General features: G+C 40.2%; 1 protein-coding gene across 3 annotated transcripts; it reads right to left on the reverse strand.

Moving 5' to 3' along the window:
* Nucleotides 1-1,848: 1,848 nt before the first annotated feature.
* PAQR3 (progestin and adipoQ receptor family member 3) lies at nucleotides 1,849-23,128 on the reverse strand. Of its 3 annotated transcripts, XM_007519832.3 has the most exons (6): nucleotides 22,785-23,128; nucleotides 19,558-19,720; nucleotides 14,207-14,362; nucleotides 12,433-12,630; nucleotides 9,103-9,193; nucleotides 1,849-4,578 (listed from the first exon to the last, which is right to left on the reverse strand). In XM_007519832.3, exons 1-6 carry the CDS (start codon nucleotides 22,967-22,969, stop codon nucleotides 4,439-4,441), a joined length of 933 nt encoding a protein of 310 aa, XP_007519894.1. In that variant the 5' UTR covers nucleotides 22,970-23,128; the 3' UTR covers nucleotides 1,849-4,438. The 3 variants fall into 3 exon arrangements, with proteins under 3 accessions (XP_007519894.1, XP_060043902.1, XP_060043903.1); XM_060187919.1 differs by lacking the exon at nucleotides 12,433-12,630; XM_060187920.1 differs by lacking the exon at nucleotides 9,103-9,193 and having other exon boundaries at nucleotides 4,441-4,578.
* Between the last annotated feature and the right edge of the window lie 1,128 nt (nucleotides 23,129-24,256).

Consider the following 24,256-nt stretch of genomic DNA (forward strand, 5'->3'; position numbering starts at 1 on the left):
AGTGAAATATTTGATGAAGTCAGCGAACACCTGGTGCAAAAGTCACTTCTAGCGGCTTTAATGATTCATATTCTTAAAATGTGGACTATTAGGTTCAATGCTTTAGCCACTATACCACCTCCCATGCCATATATTTATCTCTTCCACTCAAAAACAAGTAATGGGTGCAGCAAGGTAGCGCACCTGGTGTTTTGTATGCTTTGCTATGTGTCTGACCCATGTTCAAGTGCCTGTGTTACTGCAGGAAGCTTTGGTGCCATGGTATCTTTCCCTCTTTCTCTCCTTTTCTCATTTTCACTTTTCTTTATGGGGTTGTCACTTGGGCTCAGTGCCTGCTTAGTGAATCCACCATTGCTGGTAGCCATTTTTCCCTTAATTTTTTAGAATTTTATTTGATAGGGCTGGTAGAAATTGAGAGGCAGGGGAGGGAGACACACCTGAAGACCTGCTTCATTGCCTATGAAGCTTTCCCCCTGCAGTTGAAGAGCAGGGTCTGCATATTATCCTTAAATGATAATATGTGCACTTAATCTGGTGAGCCACTGCCTGGCCACCTGTCTCTTCAATCTGAAAAGGTAGGCATGGAATAGTAAAGCCTTTGGCAATGACAATAATAGTAATAATTTTAAAATACTGTAATTTTGGATTACATCAGAAAAGCCTTAGTATGTAAAAGAGAAAGCCTACTTATTGAACTACATTGAATGTCAATATCACAGTATTATTACATATTGCCCCACAAACTGGTTAGACAACTGTCTGTGGATGATACATTTTATTTGTTATGAATAAACTTCTTAGAATTTGTGATAAAGTTACATGAAAAAATATAGTACAAAGAAAATAATTAGTAAAACTCCATTAAAAACTAAAGATGTTTAAATTTAGTTGATTTCTGTAGTGAATATACATCGCAATTTAAGTTACTTTGAACAGCTAAGCCTTTTCTAAGCTAGTCCAGGTTATAGCATCATACCTAAAATGTAGATAATACTCAGTTTAAGGCACGAATGTGAGGTTTTACTTGTCCATTTAAGAAGGTAGTTCAGTATTGCTTTAATTGGTTCATGCTATTTAAAATCACTGACTATTCTATAGTGCTTGTGATTCTAGATTTGTGAAGTCAGATTGGAATTTTGGTGATAGTTTCTACCCTAGTAGTCCCTATTACTATTATTCCTCTTGCTTCCATAATGTTTTCTCAATTACAGTTTCAGTTTGCATCATTACTTCACTACCCAACGCAGAAGTATGGCATAGCATTCCGGGGGGCACTGGTACTCCACAACACAGATAAGCTCTTTTTAATGCAGGCAGTTATTTATGATAAAGTATGTGTAAGAGCCTTCTACCCTCTAATAGCTGAGCTGACTTACCACTTTATATGCCAGTACTTTGGCAGGGGTGAAATTAACAGGAATAATGATTTTGGTTGGACATGAATTTACAGAGTTCTATTCAGAGTGCAAGCTTTGCCCCTTGACAATAGAGGGCAAATACCATCTGTATGTATGCATTTGCCAAGTGGAAAGTTACACTGTACAGCTTTCTACCAGCCACAGTCTTTATAGTGGGTATATCCACTATAAAGACTGTGGCTGTTCAGGTGAGATGCCATAAGATGTAACAGGTACCCCTTGACTTTATTTAATTAGTTACCATTATTATTATTATTACAATTATTATTATTATTATTAGCTCTGGCTTATGGTGGTGCAGGGGATTGAACCTGCGATTTGATGGAGCCGCGGCTCTGTTTGCATAACCATTATGCTCTCCACCCCCCCACTCTTCAATATGATTTTGAAACTGTTCTATAATGTAAAAAATGACAGTACATGCACATATATAGTAAACCCAGTTTATTTACACAATATTTTGCCATGCAGCTTACTGAGTGGTACTCAGTGTGCTAACAAAAAAGACAACCATTATCTTGTATTTGAAAATGGCTATAGATAATTTTCTCTTAAATGAATTAACTGTGGCCTAATATAGACAATTTAAAACAGACATGGATAGTTTAAAAATGCATTCATAAAGAGTTTCTATAGTTTACATACCAGTAAAATTAAGACTAGTACTGTAGCTCAGTAGTGTACATTTAACCTTATTTTAATAAGTTTATAAAACAAAAATAACTTATACATTATTTCAGGGCTCAGATTTATTGGTGATTTTAAAATAGTTGTTAGGCTTTAATGTTGACAATGTCTTAAAATTTTGCCAGTAGTGATGCACACAGTAGGTGGTCAGTACACGTTAATGTACAGAAATGTTTGACAGTCCACATTCATTTCCTATTTTATAATACACCGCAATAAACATAATAGTGACAGGAGAGCTTTCTTACAATATTTAAAGTTTTCATAAAAACCTGAAACATTTATATGGCGATATGCTCCGTATGGTGGTCAGATCAGTATGCTTTTTAATTTTAAAATGTACTTTGCTAGTTGAGATGGCAAGTATGAAATGATTCATCACTAAGGCAGGAAACAGGAAAAAAATGAACATTCAATACTTTCTAATTCTGAGATGTTTATCATAAAGATGATGCTAGACTTCACCAGACTTGTTCATTATACTGCACTGCAATTTTGTTTGTGGCAAAAATAGCTACTTAATAGCAATGTCAAAAAATTTTTAGGAAGCAACACTGTCATACAAGTCTGATTTTTAAAAAAAATCTTAGTATCATTACATCAAAATCTTCTGTCACTTAGTACATTAAATAAAACAGCCATTTTCCAAGTATTGTTTCACCATATTAATGGGTACAACACAGTGCTTAGTCTACTGGGGTCAAATTCTTGACACCACACTGGGGAGTTTATATTCTAAAAGCATTACTTTGAAAATAAATACAAAACTTTACAGATGTATAAACTGAGGCACATTAAAGTAACATTCCAAGTAGCAGATGTACAAATGTCACTTTGGGGATAAGCTTCACCATTATCACCTTTGAATTATGAAATTCCAATGTTCTAAAATCATATTGGTGTTTAGAGCAGCTCCAAGTCAACCCATTAAGTAACCTGGGTAATAATGTTTTTATGAATGTAGATTCAAAGGTTTTAATTTTATATTTTTGGGTGGCAGGCTAGGATCTCATGCATATAAGATATTACTGCTTCAGAACTGACTTCTTTTTTTTTTTTTTTTTTTATACACTTCAGGTCGAAAAAGAGATACACCACAGCTTTGAAATTTCCCTTAAAATTATGTGGCATGTGCTGTGCTGGGGCTCTTGCACGGCAAGGTATGTGCACTACCAGGTGAGCTATCTATCCACTGGCCCTGTAAAGGACTTAATTTATGCATATGTAAAGAGCAAAGAATCCATGTTGTATGATAAGGTGCTGACAGACTTTTTGAGCATATAATATAAAAAGCAAGTTTAAAATTTCAAGCCCAAATATTACAGAATACACACCAATACTGTCAACTACCAACAAAATGCTAGGCCATTTGTAAACAGACCCACAACACAAGTGACCAGGCATGCCACCATGTGGGGCATTTGCACAACTGTGTTCTGAGGCTTAAGGTTCACTTCAGAGTCAAACGGGGCCATTTGAATTCTGTGGCTTTGAAAGTAGCACCCAAATAGATGGGAACCTCATTAGGAAATTTAGGACTGTAAATCTGTATTGAAAACTAGTACTAAAGGAATGTTAGAACCAAAAATCTACAATCCAGTGGCAAGAATTCAATTATGTGAAATTAAAAAGAGCTAATTATAATTTTGCTTGATCATGTAATTGATTTCTAATTATATTTTGATGGGAGATAACAGTGTTCTTTCCCTCTTAACAACTCTCTCAACATAAAAGAAGACATTTAAAATTTTTGTTCAAGTCAACTAAAAAAAAGGCCAGTGCTCATAGGAAAAAGAGAACCTGCAGCTAAAGGAAAAAATAACTTAAGTGCCGGGTTCTCATAGTGTATTTAAAGGCTAGTGATTATTCAAAATCACTATCCTAGCTTGTGTTAAGCACAGGCTGTAGCAACCCTCGCCTTGATTAGGCACTTGAACTTGATCATCTATTGTAATATCTTCTATTAAAGTAGTCACACAAAGGTCTCCACTATATAATGGAGGTGAGCCCTTCCCTAAGGAAATTAAGCTGGTGTTAAGTAAAACAAGTCTTATATCTACACTGCTTTCACATTCACTGCTGTTAACTCAGTTGTTTCTTATGAATGCCGACTACTAATGATCACTTTCTGCACAAGCAGCAAATTAGTAATTTTAAGGGCCCATAAAGTAGATACTATTACAGGTCCCCAAGTATAATTCTCCATTTTTATAAAGTACTCTTTGATATAACAAGAAGAAAAAAGAAAGACAAATGGGAATCTTAGAAACAGTGGGGTATACAACTCCCCAATATGTATATATTGCTTAACAACTGAACACATCCTGAATTCACTAATGTGAAACAGAGTCAGGACAAGGCTTGCTGTGTCTGTACTGCATAACATACACTGTGGACTGATGCCACCAGTATAACATCACTACTGCAAGGATATGCCATATTTGGTGGCTTGATCCGAGGTAGTTTAGTTGTCCTAGAAGGGAAGGTAGAAAGAAGTGAATATTGAGTATAATATTTTGAAAAATAATAGTTTAGAAGACAGTTGTTATCACAATAGGTACGATTTTTTTTAAATTTTTTATTTAAGAAAGGAGACATTAACAAAACCATAGAATAAGAGGGGTACAATTCCGCACAATCCCATAACCCGATCTCCATATCCCATCCCCTCCCCTGATAGCCTTCCCATTCTCTATCTCTCTGGGAGTATGGATCCAGGGTCATTGTGGGTTGAAGAGGGTGGAAGGTCTGGCTTCTGTAATTGTTTCCCCGCTGAACATGGACGTTGACTGGTGGATCCATACTCCCAGTCTGCCTCTCTCTTTCCCTAGTAGGGTGGGGCTCTGAGGAAGTGGAGCTCCAGTACACATACTTCCCTAATCAAACATGGAAGTAAACAAAAGCTTATCGTTTTGAGTATTTAACATTTCAAAGTACAGGGAAAGAGCCCAATGTCACTTAAAGTAATGACATTTAAGCAGGGGTATTCACTTCTAAGCATCTGAATTGTTCTGATGTCAGAAAAACTTCTTCCTCACAAAGCAGAACCAGTTTAATCTAAAATATTATATACTTGTATTATAAAAAATATGGAGAATAAATACAGTGAATAAATGGTAAAGGATCCCAAACCAAAAGCAAGAAAGCAAAATAGAGTTCTACTTATGTTCATGAAAAATATAAACTTGACAGCAAAAGATTTTGGTAATTTCAGAGCACGTGGAAACTGACTGAAGATTCATTTACAACCGGAGATTTTATTCATTAGCTACATGGGTGGACGTTAGAAATAACATCCTTATGTGTCTTCAAATTCTAACTTCATTTCAGACATTTGATCTTTGTGTGCCATGTGTCAGCTTACATCTCTGGTGAAATGAATACTCTACTTGAGAAAAGCAAAGGAAATTATCATTACAAATCATGGAATGGTTTAGTTATAAAGAAACTACAGTATTTTGTTAAAATGTAAGTCTGCTGTTATAACTGTTTCAAACAGGTATATTAGGGGAGCATTCAGACCTGAATCATGTTATCAGACTAATGGAGTAATCTTACAAATGTGATTAATTATAGTTGATTAGTTAACATATAATTCAGGAGAACAATTTAATTTCACTTTGTGGAAAAAAGATTAAATGCTAAGAAATCAAATAATTTGGCAAGTGTTTTTTTGGGGGAAAAAGTAGTGGAACAATATTGTAATATTGCTTTCACTTCACTCTCTTCCCCTCTACCTGGAAAAAAAGAAAATGTGCCTGCTAGGAGCTCTGGAATCACATCAGTGTGAAGTCCCAGAAAAGTCCTAAATCTTTTTTTTAAAAAAACTATGGAAACTTAAATAATTTTCTTACTTCTGGTGCATCTATGGTCATGCAGTATAAAACATTTGTAACCTCTAATAACAAAATCACTGATAATTATACACTATGGTTTGAAATGTAAATCAATTCTTAGTGTAGGAGAGCTTAGCCTGTGTGCATGTACGTTACAGAAACCTCTGACCACCTAGTGAAACCCAGAGACTCATTTTTAAAATAAAGAAGATCACAAAGAAAATTACATGTATCCTAATACGAGTATGAAAAACTACACTTAATTCTGTGTGTACACCTTGATGATTCTTGGACCCAGAAAATATTTTCATATTAATTAAAAATTAGGGCTAGGGAGATAGCATAATGGTCCCAGCCAAAGACTCTCATGTCTGGGGCTCTGAGGTTCCAGCTTCAATCCCCTGTACCACCATAAGTGATAGCTGAGCAGTGCTCTGGTTTCTGTCTCTTTATCATTAAAATAATTACTAAAAATACATTTAAAAAGAATTAAACAGTTTAACCTGAGCTTAAAGGAAGGTTTATGTTTAGTTTTCCCCCTCAGCAGGCACCCAGCAAAGCCTGTGCAACACGCCCCACCACAGCCACATCATAAATGAAGATGGAGATGCGGTTTCCAAGCCATACATTCAGAAACATCTGACACTGTCACTTTTCTCTGTAAAGACTTCATTTTTTATGCCCTTCACATCTTGATTGCTCAAATGCACCTGAGCACAGTGTAGGCCAATTCCATCTTGGAAAAGTTATGTAATGTGACCATTTTTAGATGTGCTGTATTAGACCACTGGGAACTCTTAATCTGAGAATCTTAAGGCCATTTCATAGTTTCATAGTTAAACTTTCTACAAAGGTCTGGCCTTGCCTGGTCTGTAATTCAGAGATATTTTCTACTTATTTTCTGCATCTTAACTGTTATTTAGTTTTTATTAGTCATTTACAAAATTACGAAATAACGGGTACAATTCCACACCATTTCCATCACCAGAGTTCTGTGTCCCATTCCCTCCACTGGTAACTGCAGTGATTCTCCCAAAGTCACAGATATGAGTTGACTGTTACACTGTCTCTGTTTCTATTTCCCATTCTTTCTATGGTCCTGCCTTCTCACAGCTACACCTATTATTCCTTCTGAATGTCATTCCTTTTTTCGTCTTCTCTCTCCGAGTCCTGATGGAATTGGATTTCAGAGCCCTCTAATCATCTTCCCTTAACATTTCTCCCCCCTCTGGGAGTATGGACCAAAATTCCTTTTGTATAGAAAGTAGGAGATTTGGCTTCTGTAACTGCTTCTCTGCTGGACATGGGCATTGGCAGGTCAATCCAAACCCCCAGCCTGTTTCTATCTTTCCCTAATGAGTTTGTTGTTTTAAACTCAGAGGTGACTGGTGGGGGTTTGGGGGGTGCAGCCTGTTAGAGCACAAAACTCATGTGTCTGAGATCCCAGAGCCCCCAGATTCAATCTTCATCATTACCTTTTATCAGAGCTGGTCCCCTCTTTCCATGCCCTTAATTCTTTCTCTCATAATAAGCAAATAGTTTTTTTTCTTTAAAAAAAAATGTCTATAGTTCAGAGGTCTATTCGTTCTCTAGATCAATGTTTCATTTTTTTCTTCCTCAATACAGTGGCATGATCTTCTCTTTGATTTATTGTGAAAGATTCATAACTAAGAAAAGCAGGGGAATAGTTTTGCAAGGACTTAAGATTACTTCCCAATCTGCAGCTTGCCAACCCCCGAAATTACTGCTTTATGTGCTTTGCTAGTCTGGATGTGAGCCAGGCTCCCTGCTCTTGTATCACTGCCCTTTATTAAACCACACACTTCTTTATAGGACTAGTGCGCTTTAGGATGTCATCAGAACTGGAACTGCTAACGTTAATTAGGTACTTACTACTTGTGAGGAACCGTGCTAAATATTTCATGTGCGTTTCCTCATCTAAGCCTGACAGTAGGTTTCTAAGCACACTACTTCATCTCAGATAGACTAGGGCCAAGAAAGCTTATGCAAGTTGTATAGTTAGCTATTACGGAACTTGAGCCCAAGTAGACTGATGTGAGAACTGAAGTTCCTAAAATAAAATAAAATAAAATAAAGGCAAATACATGTTTGGGGGACTGTATGAATTCTACCAGTATCTTCTTAGTTACTTTCTGTTAGAAAAAACACTTTAATTTTTGCACTAGGAACCAGGGAAATTTTGTTCTTAAGTGAAACTTAGAGACATGATGACCCTTCTAGTATTTTTTTTCTTAGTATGGTGCTAAGGAAACAAAGTCCAAATTGATGACCCTTATTATTTTTTTTTGTTTATTTATTTTCCCTTGTTTTTTATTGTTGTTGTAGTTATTGATGTAGTCATTGTTAGATAGTACAGAGAGAAATGGAGAGAGGACAGGGAGAGAAAGATAGACACCTGCAGACCTGATTCACTGTGAAGCGACCCCACTGCAAGTGGGGAGCAGGGGGCTCGAACTGAGATCCTTACACAGTTCCTTGTGCTTTGTGCCATGTGCGCTCAACCAGCTGCAGTACTGCCTGACTCCCAATGACCCTTATTTTTATAGACTTTTATGATGGAGAGATTGTGAAGTGGTCTCAAACCTGGCCTCTTTTCAATATTCTCTCTCTTTTTTTAATTTGTAGCTTTATATAGTTCTGTGTTAATAGACTTTTAAAAAAATTATCTTTATTGGATAAGACAGTCAGAAATTGACAGGAAAAGGGAAGGCAGAGGGGGAGAGAGACATGTGCAGCCCTGCTTCACCACTTACAAAGCTTTCCCCCTGCAGGTGGGGACTGGGGCTCGAACTCAGGCCCTTATGTATTGTAACATGTGCTCAAGTAGGTGCACCACCACCCAGTTCTAAGAAGTTGTTTTTTAAAGAATAAAGTTTGTACAGGAAGAAGGTCTGGAGGCAGAAGACTTCCAGAATCAACCTCCAGTTTTTGTCATAAGTAGTTAGTAATTATGAAATGGTAGCATCCTTAAAACTTGACTGACCTCAGAGCACAAAGATGAGAGAAAAAAACTGTAAAACCCCTCTAGATAACATTTGAAAATAGAGCAATGATCAGTAAATTTAAGTTCTGATGTTCTAAAACATAAACTTCATATACGTAGAATAAAGTTACAAACTTATAATTTAAGAGATACCTACCTGGAAAGTACCTTTCTGGAACTTTAGAAATGTAGAACAGGAAAGCAAGAAGAGCAATAACATACATCACAACTACACGGGGTGCAAAGTCCTAGAAAGCAAAACACGTATTTTTCAGATTGTCCTCTTATGACTGAGTTGCTCCAGGTTCTTCACCTGCAGGGGAGTCGCTTCACAAGCAGTGAAGCAGGTCTGCAGGTGTCTTTCTCTCCCCCTCTGTCTTCCCCTCCTCTCTCAATTTCTCTCTGTTCTATCCAGCAACAACAGCAGCAATGGCAACAATAAAAATAACAAGGGCAACAAAAATGGGGAAAATGGCCTCCAGAAGCAGTGGACTCATACGTAATGCAGACACCGAGCCCCAGCAATAAGCCTGGAGGCAAAAAAAAGTTTTTTTCTATTTTTAAAAATTAGCAATTAATATCGCTATGAAGAAAGTTCCTAGATTTATTGAATTTAGAGTCCCACCTGCAGTACTCTGAGCAGGGCCAGACCAGATGATTTCAGCCCACAGGTCAGCCATTCCCTACTCCTACCACATAAATGGGAAAGTTTCTATTTCTCCTGAATTTCTCTAAAATCTATTGCCTTAATGGATCTGGTTCTCTTTCTTATTCTAGGCTTAAAAGTGATGTGTTTATCTCATCCTAAAATTCCATTCACTTCTGTCAGAATCTGATCTAGAGTGTCAATTCCACATTTTATTTTTCTTTACTTATTTTCAGGAAATTGATATTGTCAGAAAAAAGTGCTGTCACTAAAATTTTTCATCACTACTCTCTTGCCTTTCACCTGATTTCTTAATTGATAAAATCTTATGCTTAAGAGGAAAAAAGGAAGGAAACCCAGAAGTTATAAGTGGTAAAGGTGCGGCTTAGAAAGGAAATGAAGGTGAGGCCTTAGAAATGAATAAAAATGGGCATCAACTTCCACATGTGGACAGCCATCTTTACCCAAATGGCCCATATCCTTTCCTGGTGTGTGGCTTTTCATTTTCCTGATTAAAACTTTAAAATATTGGGGTGAGGTAGGCTGGGGTGGGGGTATGAGGACTACTTAGAGTTAAGGGGGAAAAGGCCTCTAACAAAGGAATAAAGTTCACCAATTTGAGTTTTATAAAGAAAAAAGTATCAGGGGACATATATACAATGGAGTAGTACTAGTCAGCAGTTGAAGACTACAGTGTGTCCTTTGGGAATACATGGATGGAACTGGCAGTGATTATGCTTAGTGAAATTAAGGAAGTGAAGGGTAACTATGAGATGATTTCACTCATGTGGAATATAGAGAATTGAAATATGAACTTGAAAAAAGGAAAAAATATAGTCAACTCATATTTATGACCTTGAGAAAACTATGGTGGTATCTTGTCAAACCACAGGGTGTGGGGTTAGAAAATAACCACAAGGGTAGGGGTAGATAGCATAATAGTTCATGCAAAGAGACTCTCATGTCCCGGGTTCAATCTCCTGCACTACCTCATGCTTGCGAGTTCAATGCCTTATTCACTGTGCCAACTCCCGGACCACAATCCCCTGCACTACCATAAGCCAGAGCTTATGGGTATGGAACAATAACCCCAAGATCTCATAATACTGTAAAGCAGTATCAAATCACTAATAGGGTTTTTTTTTTTTTTTTAAAAAAAAAAGGAAGGTCATGTTTTGAAATGAGAATGAATGGAAGTAGAGTCTGGAATGTGTCTTGTAAAAGGCAAAATTACTGTCTCCTATTCTTAATGATGGGTAGCTGCTTTCTTTTCACTCTAGTATTGGTGGCAGGTGTACTGTTAGTGATTTGATACTGTTTTACAGTATTATGAGATTTGGGGGTTATTGTTCCATACCCATAAGCTCTGGGTTATGGTAGTGCAGGGGATCGAACCTGGGACTTCAGAGCCTCAGGCATGAGAGTCACTTTGCATAACTATTATGCTATCTAACCCCACCCTTGTGGTTATTTTCTAAAAAAAAGGAAATTAACCACAAAAAGAAAAATGCCCACACTATAGAGACTAAACAATAGACTGCTGAGTAACACCTGGGTCGCTGTAGAAATCAAAAGAGAACTTAAAAGTTACTTGGAGAACAATGAAAATGAAGAAACCAACTACCAGATCCTGTGGGATACAGCAAAAGCTGTCCTAAGAGGGAAGTTTATAGCAGTACAGGCCCATTTTAATAGCAAAGGTCTCAAGCAAGCTATTCAACACCACAACTGAGTTAACTAGAAAACGGCAACAAAGAGACCCAGAAGTAAGCAGGAAGGAGGAAACAGTCACAATCAGAGCAGAAATTAATGAAATAAAAACCAGAAAGATGATCCAAAAGATTAATAAAAACCAAGAGCTGGTTCTTTGAAAGGATAAATAAAATAGATAAACCAATGGCTAGGCTCACAAGAAAAGAGAAATCTATGGTGAAAACAATCAGGCATGATTGAGATGAAATTACAACTGAAGATGGAGAGATACAAAGAAGAACCCATTAATATTAGGAACATTGTCAATCACATAAATCAGACAACCTAGATGAAACTGATGCATTCTGAGAATCATACTACCTGCCAAGCTTAACCCAGGAAGAAGTCGATAGCTTGAGCAGGCCAATCACTACTACAGAAACTGAATCAGTCATCAAAAATCTTCCAAAGAATAAAAGCCCAGGTCCAGACAGCTTTACTAATGAATTTTGTAAGACTTTCAATGAAGAAGTAACAGCAATTCTCTTCAAACTCTTCTAGAAAATTCAAAAGGGGGGGGTCACTCCCAAACATGTTCTATCAGGCTAAAACGACTCTTACCAGAAAAGAAAATTATAGACCTATATACCTCATGAACACTGATGCAAAGAATCTCAACAAAAACTTAGCAAATTAAATCCAATAACATATCAAGAGAATAGTTCACCAAGACTAAGTGGGATTCATCCCTGGGAACCAACATTCAACATCTACAAGTCAGTCAATGTAATCTACCCTATCAACAAAAAGAAAGATAAGATTCACTGGTGCCGGGGCTAGTGGAGGCATAACTGGTTAAGGGCCCACATTACCATATGCAAGGGCCTGGGTTTGAACCCCCATTCCCTACCTAGAAGGGGAACCTTCATGAGTGGTGAAGCAGGTCTGCAGGTGTCTATCTTTCTCCAGCTCTATTCCTCCCCACCCAATTCTCTCTGTCCTATCAAGTATAATAGAAAAAGAAAAATGACTGCCAAGAACAGTGGATTTGTGGTGCTGAGTCCCAGTGATAACCCTGGTGGTGGTGGTGGGGAATATATATAAAATGAAAAGCACTGAAAACAAAAAATACTGATACACTCAACCTACCTGTACAATAGGAGCACCAATTCCTCCATTGAGCCACACCCAGTGAAGAGTAGGGATCACTCCATATCCAGAAACAGAACAAAAGATGACAGAACGAAGCCTCTGCCATTGCTGAGTGAGGTAATTGGGATGGATCTGTGCGAAGAACACTGCCAGGATCATAGCAAGCACTGTGATCAAGTACACCTGCCGCCAATACTAGAGTGAAAAGAAAGCAGCTACCCATCATTAAGAATAAGAGAGAATAATTTTGCCTTTTACAAGACCCATTCCACTCTATTTCCATTCATTCTCATTTCAAAACATGACCTTCCTTTTAAAAAAAAAAAATCCCTATTAGTGATTTGATACAGTTTTACAGTATTATGAGATTTGGGGGTTATTGTTCCATACCCATACATGGTAGGTGCAAATCACTGTACCTTCCACCAAGATCTTATGCCAACCCTTACTCGCCATTATTATAGTTCTCACTGAGTCTGAGACATAGTTTGTTTACGACACTTTTGCAAATTCACTGGTAAGATTATTTACATTCCACTGTGAAACTATTGGGTAGTTGTCCCTTATCTTTACTTACTTCACTTAGCATAATTACCTCTAGTTCCATCCATCTTTTCACAAAGCATACTATCTCTTTTTTCAATTGTAGAATAGTATTCCATTGAATAAATATCCTACAACTTAAAAATGTATGTTTCATAAAACTGTTAAGTTTTTTTAGAATAACAAATAAAACTTCAGAGTGAGCAGGTAAAAGTCTGGCTCTAGTCATGTAAGTTATGAACCTATGATATGGCAGGCACAGCTCAAGTTTTATGGAAATAATGACCATGGCATGACCTCTCCTAGTGGGTGGGTGAATCACAGAGCATGAGCAGACAGACATATAGCAAATGAGTATAATCTAATGATATGTGGTGCAGCTGAGCTATGAGCAGAAGGATACAGATCCACAGGAAAAGCAATTAAGGGGGCTCGGTAGTTGAGCACAAGTGTTAAAATGTGCAGGGACCTGGGTTCAAGCCCCCCAGTCCCCATCTGCAGCTGGGAAGCTTCACAAATGCTGAAGCAGTGCTGTAGTTGTCTCTCTCCCTTCTCTATATCCAACTTCCCTCTTGATTCATCTGTCTGTATCTAATAAAGAGAAAAATATTTTAAAAAAGGCAATACTGCACTTTTTAAAAATGCCTCACAAAGGAGATGCATCAAAGTTGGATTTTGTGAAAGGAAGACATAGTGTGCATATGAAAAGTCATGTAGCGTGGTCTGGGAGGTGGCGCAGTGATAAAGCTTTGGACTCTCAAGCATGAGGTCCCGAATTTAATCCCTGGCAGCACATGTGCCAGAGTGATGTCTGGTTCTTTCTCTCTCCTCCTATCTTTCTCGTAAATAAATAAAATCTTTTTTTTTTTTTAAATAGAAAGTAAAGTCATGTAGCTACATAGATTAAGTAGAAACATTAACAACTTAATATTTACCTTCAGTTTCAGAAAATAACTATGTATTTATATATTTCAGTGGAAAATTAGTAAAATAAGTATTGACCTGATGGTAGATAATTGGACCTTCTGAAAAAAGTGAATTTATGTCTATGCTGTACTTTTTTGTTTCTATTAAACCTTTTTTTTTTTTAATTGGAGAAGTGTTGTTTTACAAGACAGCTATCTCTGTTTCTTCTTTAAGCTAACTATGTGCTTATTAAGAATTCAAAGGACCCAGGGCAGGATAATCCAAGACCTCTATGAAAGGGAGGATATAAAATGTTACTTACATTATTACAATAAAATGCATAAAATACTCCCGAAACATAGCAACCCAATATTCCAATAGAAATCCCTGCATAATCTAGTGCCATCCATCTTCGACAGGTTTTTTCTGATCGATGGCAGGAAAAAAGATGATAGCCCACAGAGCAAAGCATGCAGACCTAGGGGAGAGAAAACAAACTTTAACATAAGGAAATAAAATAGAGTAAGGCATGTATGATGATCAGAGAATATTTTAAGAGCCCAGCTTTCTAGCAAACTGACTAGGGTTTGAGCTCTTTCACCCTTTAAAAGATATACTGATTTATTATTTACTAAGAGAGCAAGACAGACAGACACAGATACACACACACACACACACTGTAAGGTTTGAGGGGTCAAACCCAGGTCTCGATATAAGGAATGCACTGTACACACTGAGCCACCTCCCTGGCTGCAAACTCATTCATAGTGATATAACTATTTCTCTCAACCTGTTTCCACATGGGAACAAAATGGGGATAATAATCATAACGAAATTTTAAATAAAATTCTTATAAAAAATTTAAATAGCACAGTTATGGGAAAAATCATACAATACAAATGTTTCTAAAACATTTAAATATCTAAAGCAAGCTTGACTGAGCTTTGTTTTGTTTTGTTTCCATGGCTTCACTGCTGTAAGCCAAGTTTTTCAGATAGAGAGACAGAAGGAGAGAAGGAAAGATACCACAGCATGGAAACAGTGGTGGGGGCTGGGCTTGAACTTAGTCACACACATGATGAAGCAGGGACCCTTGAGTTCTGTTTTGATTAATGAATGAATTTATTTTAAAAAAATCAAAAAAATTCATGATGTAAAAAGTCTATATGCATGTACACTACACATAAACATCTAAAATTTAAATGGAATCACATACTGTCTGCTCTCCAGCTTGCTCTTTTTCTTTTTTTTAAATTTTTTTAGTATTTATTTTATTTACTTATTCCCTTTTGTTGCCCTTGTTGTTTTATTGTTGTAGTTACTATTGTTGTTGTCGTTGTTGGATAGGACAGAGAGAAATGGAGAGAGGGAGGGGAAGACAGAGGAGGAGAGAAAGACAGACACCTGCAGACCTGCTTCACCGCCTGTGAAGCGACTCCCCTGCAGGTGGGGAGCCGGGGTTCGAACCGGGATCCTTATGCCGGTCCTTGTGCTTTGTGCCACCTGCGCTTAGCCTGCTATGCTACAGCCCGACTCCCCAGCTTGCTCTTTTTCAATGAAAAGAAATCACTTTTGTATTTCATTGTAGCATTTCAAGTTATAAAATACAGCTTTGTTGTGTCTGAGAAAAAGTGGTTACGACTTATGTTGACTTTACATGGATGCCAAATTGAGATTCAATCAGCTGCTCTGATGACTGATACCATTTCTGTGGCTGAACTCTCTCCAGGCATAAATATCTGTGGCAGTATATCCTGAAGGTATAATGATGCAAACTACTCTCAGAGATTTTTGTGAAATAAATGAATGAAAGATAAGGAAACAGAGAGGTGCAGTGTTTCTGCAGGTGCATGAATATGTGTATTTGGTGAGGGCTAGGAGCAGTGGGAGGAGTGAGCTTCACAGAAGTTGCCTCCTAAACTAGGTTGTGTGTTGCCAGGGCTTCACTACTCCAGCTGACTCCCCCCCCCCCTTCTAGATAGAAAAGGGGGCTAGGAAGATACAGAGACATCATAGCATCAATTTCCCCCAGTGTTGTGGACTCAAACCTGGTGAGCATATGGTATAGCAGGCACCTTCCCTGCTGAACTGTCATACCAGCTCACTGTTGAAGCTTGTAACTGAACCCTTTCAGGAAGCTGAGACAGGAGGACTGGAGGAGCATTCCTGTAGGTTAATGACAATAGCCGCTGGCAGTGAGGGTGGAAAGAATGGACAAGTAAATGATATGAAGTAGATCAAACTGACAAACATGTTCTAAGTAACTGCTAAGGAAGAAAATCATCACCTAGTTTATAATCTCATTACACAAACCTAACTAGTCTCCCTTTTAAATTTTATTTTTGAGAGAGATTCAGAGAGAGAGAGAGAGAGAGACAGAAACACCAGAGCACTGCTCAGCTCTGGCTTATGGTGGTACAAGGGATTGAACCTCAGACATAGGAGCCTCAGGCATGAAAGTCTGTTTGCATAACCATTATGCTATCTCCCCTGCCCAAAGTAATCTCAGCATCAATATTCAAAACAATGTGCATGGCCACAATCTCTTTTCTTTATCTATTGCCTAAAATTCTTTGTTTTGTGGTTCTTACTACTAAGCCACAAACCAGAGTTCACTGACTCAAGCAAATATTAAGTAAAGATCATTTTGCTTTCTCAGATTATTTTGAAATGAAATAATGAACCTTGAGAACGTCAAGGTTAGACTGACAGGAGAAAACTCACTTTCACCATGTTTACACAAAACACCAAGCAGAGATGGTTATAGTTGGAAGTAGACAGAGAGCTAGGCAGGCAGGTTTGAGACATCTGTGTATACACAAACATCTGGAGGAACCCAGATGTCAACTGTGTGATTACCTCTGGGGAGTGGAATCTCAAGTTACTTTGCTTTCTTCCATATGCCCTTTCATTTGCTTGAATTTCTACATTACTATGTTATAAGAATAAATCTAATTTCACTGTGAAAAGGAAAAGTGAAAACTATGCCAGCAAAAGAAAAGTCAAATGTAGTACTAATAGAGAACACTGATTTTTTTTTTTTTTTTTTTGCCTCCACGGTTATCACTAGGGCTGGGTGCTAGCACTAGGAATTCACTGCTCCTGGTGGCCATTTTTTTTTCCATTTTATTAGATAGGACAGAGAGAAATTGAAAAAGGGAAAGACAGAGAGGGAGAAAGACACCTGAAGACCTGCTTTGCCACTTGTGAAGTGTGGAGAGTGGGAATTCAAACCCGGACCCATGTGCTTTGTACTAAGTGTGCTTAGGCCGGTGTACCACCGTCCACCCCCCCCACCACCACCAAGAACATTGATTTTTGGAAAAAACAAAAGTAACCCTATATCTAGTATGTTCTATTTCTAAAAAGAGATGTTTGAGGCTGGGCAGTAGCATGCCTGGTAGACTACATGTATAACTATGCTCAGGGACCTGGGGGGTTCAAGCTCCTGGCTCCTTTGCAGGGTGGAAGTTTCAGAAGTGGTAAAACAGGTCTGCAAGTATCTCTTTCCTCCCCTCTCAATTTTTCTCTGTTCTACCAATTAAAGAAAAAAAAAAAAGAGCTATCAGGAACAATAGATTCATCGTGCAGGCACAAGTCCTAGAGATAACCCTGGTGACAATAAAAATAAAAAGAGAAGAGAAAAAGAGAGATGGGACAGGGGAGTTAGCATAAAAGTTATACAAAGAGATTGTCATGCCTGAGACTTCAAAGTTCCAGGATCAATCCCCTGCACCACCATAAGGTGGGGGGAGGAGAGAGAGAGAGAGAGAGAGAGAGAGAGAGAGAGAGAGAGAGAAAGTGCTATTTCTTGTTGATGGAAAAAAAAAATGTCTGGCAAAATGACTGTTTTGGATTTCTGGCAAGTTTGTTTCATCATGGCAGACAAGTAATTATAGTGTGACATCCTACATCCAAGCTCACATAGCATGATAACCAAGTATCCCAGAATCTGGCTCCTGTATCTCTCTAGCTTCATCTTTCCCCCTCTCCCATGACTCAGCCATAAAGACTAATACCTGCAAGTCCGTAAGTGGTAATTGTCTCTTGCTTCTGGGCCTTTATGCAAACTATGTCTTCTGCTTAAAGGAACTGCTCATGGGTCCCCCATTTGCCATTCTATATGGGTGACATGCTCTTTTTTTTTTTTTTTTAATGTGATTTCAGGGCTTTCTGCAGGAGCAATTCTATTGCTCTTGAGCTGATTTTCCCCTTTAATTTCTGATATAGATGAAAAGAGACAGGCAACACAGCACTGCTCAAGTGGAGATTCTCCTGGTCTCTTAGTGCTCCCATGTGGAACCAGGGCTTAAACCCAAGGCTTCATGGTGAGGTATATGCTAGGTGAACTCTCTCACAGCCCCATGACTTGACCTTTACAACAGACTAGTTTTGTTTAGCTCTGTGTTCAGTATCTGTGGCTAGTGCTATATTGTGGGTAAGAAGCACTTATTAAATAGTTACTGAACAAACTATAAATGAACTGAATCTAGGGTTACACAGTTCTGAGATTCTACTCTTCTCTATGATAGAAAGACTTCTGGAAAACTTCAAAATCCCTGAAATTACATTCTATTAAAAACTCTATTCAACTGAGGGGGAAGAAAGCACTAAGTATATATAAAATGGGTAGAATAAAAAGTGTCGTAAAAATTAAATGGGGGGGGGCTGTGTTCATGCTCTCCCCTGGGAAAAAATTAAATGGGGGGCTGGATGGTGGTGCACCTAGTTAAGCAGACATATTACCAAGTACAAGGAACCGGGTTTGAGCCCTCACCCCCCCCACCTGTTGCAGGGGGGAAGCTTTGTGAGTGTTGAAGGTCTGCAGGTGTCTTTCTCTATATATCACTCTCTTAATTTCTCTCTGTCCTATCAAAAAATAGAAAAAAAGAAAAAATGGCTGCTAGAAGAGGTGGATTTGTAATGCTGGAGCCAAGCCCCACTGATAACACTGGTAGGAAAAAAAAAAAAGAAAAATATCTGAACTAGAAAAGTATGAAAGTGTCAGAGGTCTTAGGGAAGATTGATCTTAGGGAAGATTGATACCAATTAAACAAATTAATACCTGGTTAAACACACACATTACAGTTCAAGCCAGGTTCAAGCCCCTGGCCCCCAGGGGCCTGCAGGAGGAAAGCTTCATGAGTGGTGAAGCAGGGCTGCAGGTGTGTCTCTGTCTCTCTCCTTTTCTATTTCCCCTCCCCTCTCAATTTCTCTCTGTCTCTACTCAATAATAAAAATAAAATATTAAAAGAAATTAAATGTGGTATGGGAATGACAAATACAAAAACCATTAACATAAAAATAAAAGATAAATCAATGAAAGAAATCAATGAAAATAAAATGCCTTATGCAGGCACAAATATTCTATCAATACTTCAGCTAGATAAAGAGTAGAGAAATTCCAAACATTGCATTAACCTTAATGTAGAGATATCTAAAAAGAGGAAGGGAAAAGGAAAATTTCTCAATCTTTAGATCTCAAATATACTCGATAACATCCAAATATACTCTCATAAAAATAATCTTAGTGCTTATAAAAGTCAAAAAGCTCAACTATGCTTTTTGGGGACTCAATAAAGGCAAACAGAAGGTATTATTATATAGTTATCTGCCTAAGCTTTCCTGACTAAAGGACTCTTTACTAATAACAGTGATTGTGAAATGACTTACCTGGAAGCAGAAAAGACAAATAGAACAAATTACAAAGTCTTCTCTTGATGCACTTGCTGAAGGTAACACAGATGTCATGTCATATATTCCCAAGGTGAAGAAGAGAAAGAAACCCAGCAAATGACTCCAGATGTTTACTGTTTCATTTGATAAAATAAATAAGCTGGAAAAAACCAAACATACAACTCAGATTGATACTGGCTAGCTCAATGTCAGCATTCAAAGATTAGGGGTAATTTGTAGGGATTATGTAACATTTGCCACTTCAAGCATTTACATTTATCTTTGCTTTCTTAAATTTGACATATCCTTTAATTAGTCTTCCTGTGATTTAAAAAAAATATTCCTTTTTGTTGCCCTCATTGTTTTATTGCTGTCGTTATTGTCGTTGTTGTTATTGATGTTGTTGTTGTTGGATAGGACAGAGAGAAATGGAGAGAGGAGGGGAAGACAGAGGGAGAGAGAAAGACACCTGCAGACCTGCTTCACCGCCTGTGAAGCGACTCAGTCTACAGGTGGGGAGCCAGGGGCTTGAACCGGGATGATTACGCGGGTCCTTGTGCTTCACACCACGTGTGCTTAACCTGCTGCGCTACCACCCGGCTCCCCTGTGATTTTTTTAAACATCTCCATCAATCAGGAGTGCTTAGAACTTTCTTGCTTCTCACTTCCACTATCAGACTTGCCATTTCCGTTCTCATAGCAGTCATGCATGTATAAATTTCCTGTACCCTCTAGCCTACCAGTTGGCACCATTCACACTTATTCTGTCATGGTTCGAAGCACTGCCTTGATCAGATTAGATGCTAAAAAGCTACCAAACAAATAACGTGCAAATGAAAAGTGGCTGTTAATGTGCATACTTTGATGTACAACAGTGTATCTGAAAATCTGCCAACTCTAATGTTAATTAGCCATAAACTTAAATACCTTTTCAGTACAAATGCAAAGTTAAATGGACTTAAGAGAAGCACCATAAATACAAACTGATCTATTGGCAGTGCTCCTGAAGACAAACATGATGGAACTTCTTTGCTGTGGTTGCTTTGAAATCACACTTAATTTATAAAGGCCATGAGTTTATCCCTTCATGGAACAATAAGCCACTTTCAACAGTTACACTATTTGCCCTCTTTCAAGATACCCTGAATAAACTGGATTGAGTAATCTTGGCAGCACACGTTAGGAGGAGGTGTACCATCTATTTTTGTTTGTTTGTTTTGTTATTTTTTAGACAGTGGCAAGACAGAGTGAAACGAACCACATCCCTGAAACTTCCTTCAGTGGAACTGGGTCACACACAGGGCAAAGCAGCACACTGTCCAACTGAGTTATTCCACCAGCCTAGAAGCTATAGCATCTTGATCAGGAGTCCAGAGGCTCACTGCCTCCTTCCCCACTCTCAGCTACCAATTAGCTGTGTGATTATGAGCTAGTCGTTAAACCTCTGTGTGTTTCTTTGCTTCATCTATAATAGAAGGAACCTGGATGACATGCCGCCCTAAGTCCCTTCTCGTGCTTTCTTGGATTTTATGATGTAGTCCCCTAGCTGTGCATAAGGGACACCTGACACTTTATCAGAAGACGTTGTATTGGCTAAAGTGAAAATTCTCTTGCAAAGTCTCATGTTTAAAATAAGGTTCCTGACCTCCAGTGAATTTTATGTACAACCTGTCCCAGTGATGCTTGACAGTTGAAATAAGAGAGGGCAAGAGCTGGACCCTAAAGATGGAGCTGAGCTGGTGGGAAGAGCAACTGAAATAATACTATGTGAAGCCAGGACCCGTACTCTCAGTCTCAGAATCAATCATAAGTTGCGTGCGCTGTCTCTCTCTCTCTCGTTGACTATCACTTTCTGAAGATGATACTATTACCTTCATTTTCACAAATGGGAAATTGGGGCTCAGAGTGGTTAGTTAACCTTTGTTCTACAGCTATTAAGTGGCAGAGATGGATATTCAAGTCACTTTGACTAGACAGCCCAAGAACCAAAGCACTAGGTTTCATTTCCTGCTCCATGAAATTTGAAATAGTAACACCAGGATGCAGGGTGCTACTGTTAGGTGGGTATACAATGGCTAAGGCACTTCACTGTCTGCTTTATCCTTTTGGAACTCCACATCCACAGCAGGATGGGCTCTCAGTCCTTGTGCTTTTATGTACAGGAGGCACAGTGGAGGAAAGACGTGACTAGGATTAGGCTGTAAAGTCCTGTGGGTCACACAGTGGAGCCACATAGAGATGGACAATCATGTTACCTTGTGATGGTGAGTCACCGAAACACTTTTTAAAGCTGGGCAAACGGAGCTGGGGAAAGATTATGACGAAGAGGACATCAAGACTCGGGCATGCAATTGCTGCTTGAGAGAGCCATCCAACTACCCACATGTGCTCCAGCAGTGGGGTTTGCCAAGAGCCGCCTGGAGCTGACAACACCTGCATCTAACTTCCAGTGGGGCCCTGCGTTGAAGTGCACACAGTGAGTTCTAACAGCTCTTCTAAGGAGTACAACAGCGCGCTTTCAGATTTTATTTTTAACCTGAGCCTTCAGGAATCCTTGATGTTAAAGGTGTAGAGCGATGAGGAACCTGCTTTATTAAGAGATGCTTCCCGTGGCGCGAACAGGCAGAGTGGCTGCCAGTCACAGGCGCGCTCTGCTCTAGTGCGTTTCCTACACAGTTTCTCACAATGGCTGCTGTGCAGCCGCGTGATTGTCTCTTTAATGTGTGTCGCCCAGCCTAGACTCTGCTGTCTGCTGTTTTCCGCATGCACTGGCCACGGTGCTTGTCAATGAGCACGGCCCCACGATGTCTGCCGTTGAAGACAGGAATCTGAGGTGTGGACGTGGACACACACACACACACACACACACCCCGAAGTGAACTCCATCCCTGCTATTCGGCATGTGTTTGGCTCAGAGCAGCTACCCTGCACAGGGCTGCTCCGAAATGGACCGAGCCCTCGCGGTGCTGGCGGCTGCACCTGCTCAGCCCCCGTCGGCGTGTGGGTCGGTTCCCGCTCGCATCCCACAAGGGGCAAGAGCGCCGAGAGAGCAGCAAGGCGCCCCCGCTAGCCGGCCATCGCGAGCTTCGGCGATTGCGGGGCAGGGGTGCGGGGGGCGGCGGAAAGGGGCCGAGAGGACGCCGCAGGGGGAGCGAGCGGCAGCTTCCAGACAAAAAAGACGGAGGCGAGCGAGCGTGGGGCGCGCCCCCCGGGGCCGACTGTACCTTTTGATGCACAGCCGGGACGGCAGGTAGGCCCGGTAGCCGTCGGTGATGTACGGGTTGTCCTTGAGGGACATGGGGATCTGCTCGTAGGTGTAGAGGCGGATGCCGCGGGGCACCAGCACCGGCCAGTACTGGTAGCTGCCCAGCTCAATGTAATGCGCGCTCTTCAGCAGCTTCTGATGCATCCTGCCCGGCCGCCACCGCTGCCCCACTGGGGAGCTGCCTCCGATCCCGCCTCCCCGGGGAGGGGGCTCCGCCGCCGCCCCCTCGCCCCCACCCCGGAGCCCGCGGACGCCGCGCGAGGCGCCCGCACCCTGCCGCTGCCCAGGCCCCGGCCCCGGCTCCGGCTCGGCGCACACCCCAGTCAGCGCCGTCTGCGCCGCGGCCGGCCGGCGGCGTCGCAGCCCTCTCTGACGTCAGCACGCAGCGGCGGCGGCCCCGCCCCTCGAGAGCGCTGGGCGCTTGCTGGCCCGGGGTTTGGCGGCGCGCGCCTCTCCAGACTCGCCTCTCACCTCGTGCCGCAAGAAATCCTTGGGCTGAGCGAGCGGGTGCAATTGCTTTCTCTCCTCTCCCTGTCCCTGTCCCTGTCCCTGTCCCTGTCCCTGTCCCTGTCCCTCTCCCTCTCCCTCTCCCTTCTCCCTCTCCTTTCTCCCTCCCTCCTTTCCTTCTTTCCCACCCCCACTCCCCCTTTTTCTGTTTCTTTCCCAGTTTTGGATTAGACACAGTTGTCACACTTTGAAAAGCCAAGGGGAAAAGAGTTACCTGGATGAGTGGGCCAGGCCGTGGTGCACAGGGTTAAGCGCACATAGCACTAAGCGCAAGGACTCGCGCGCAAGAATCTGGGTTTGAGCCCCCCAGGTCCCCACCTGCGGGGGGTTCACTTCATAAGCAGTGAAGCAGGCCTGCAGGTGTCCGACTTTTTCACCCCCCTCCTCATCTCTCCCTCCCCTCTCAGTTTCTCTCTATCCTATCCAATAAAAAACGGGGAAAAATTGCTTGAGGGAGCAGTGGATTCATAGTGTCAGCACCGAGCCCCAGCGATAACCCTGGAGGAAAAAAAAAAAGTTAACTGAATGGGAACCAGAAATTATAGCTCTCTCCTGCTTATTTTACGCATGAAGGGACCGTTCACATTTTTCTGCGAAGGTCAGTACTTGGAAGTAGCTGTTAACTGAGTAATCCTGGTGTAACTGTTCCTCTTGCTGAGTCAGAAAGCCCCGGTATACTTACCTTCAAACCACGGAAACGTTTCAAAGTACATAGTTCTCTGATCTCAGTAAAATTAAGCTGGAAATAAGCAAGGAAACACACACACACACACACACACACGTCTCCAAATGTCTGTAGCTGAAACAAAACTTTTAAGTATAGCATGACTTGGTGAAGAGATCATAATGGAAATGAGAAAATTTACTGAACTAGATAATGAGCTAGATAGAATATTTATGGGTGCACAGCTTATACAGTGCTTA

Source organism: Erinaceus europaeus, chromosome 3, assembly GCF_950295315.1.
Source record: "Erinaceus europaeus chromosome 3, mEriEur2.1, whole genome shotgun sequence".
Classification (NCBI taxonomy): Eukaryota; Metazoa; Chordata; class Mammalia; order Eulipotyphla; family Erinaceidae; genus Erinaceus; species Erinaceus europaeus.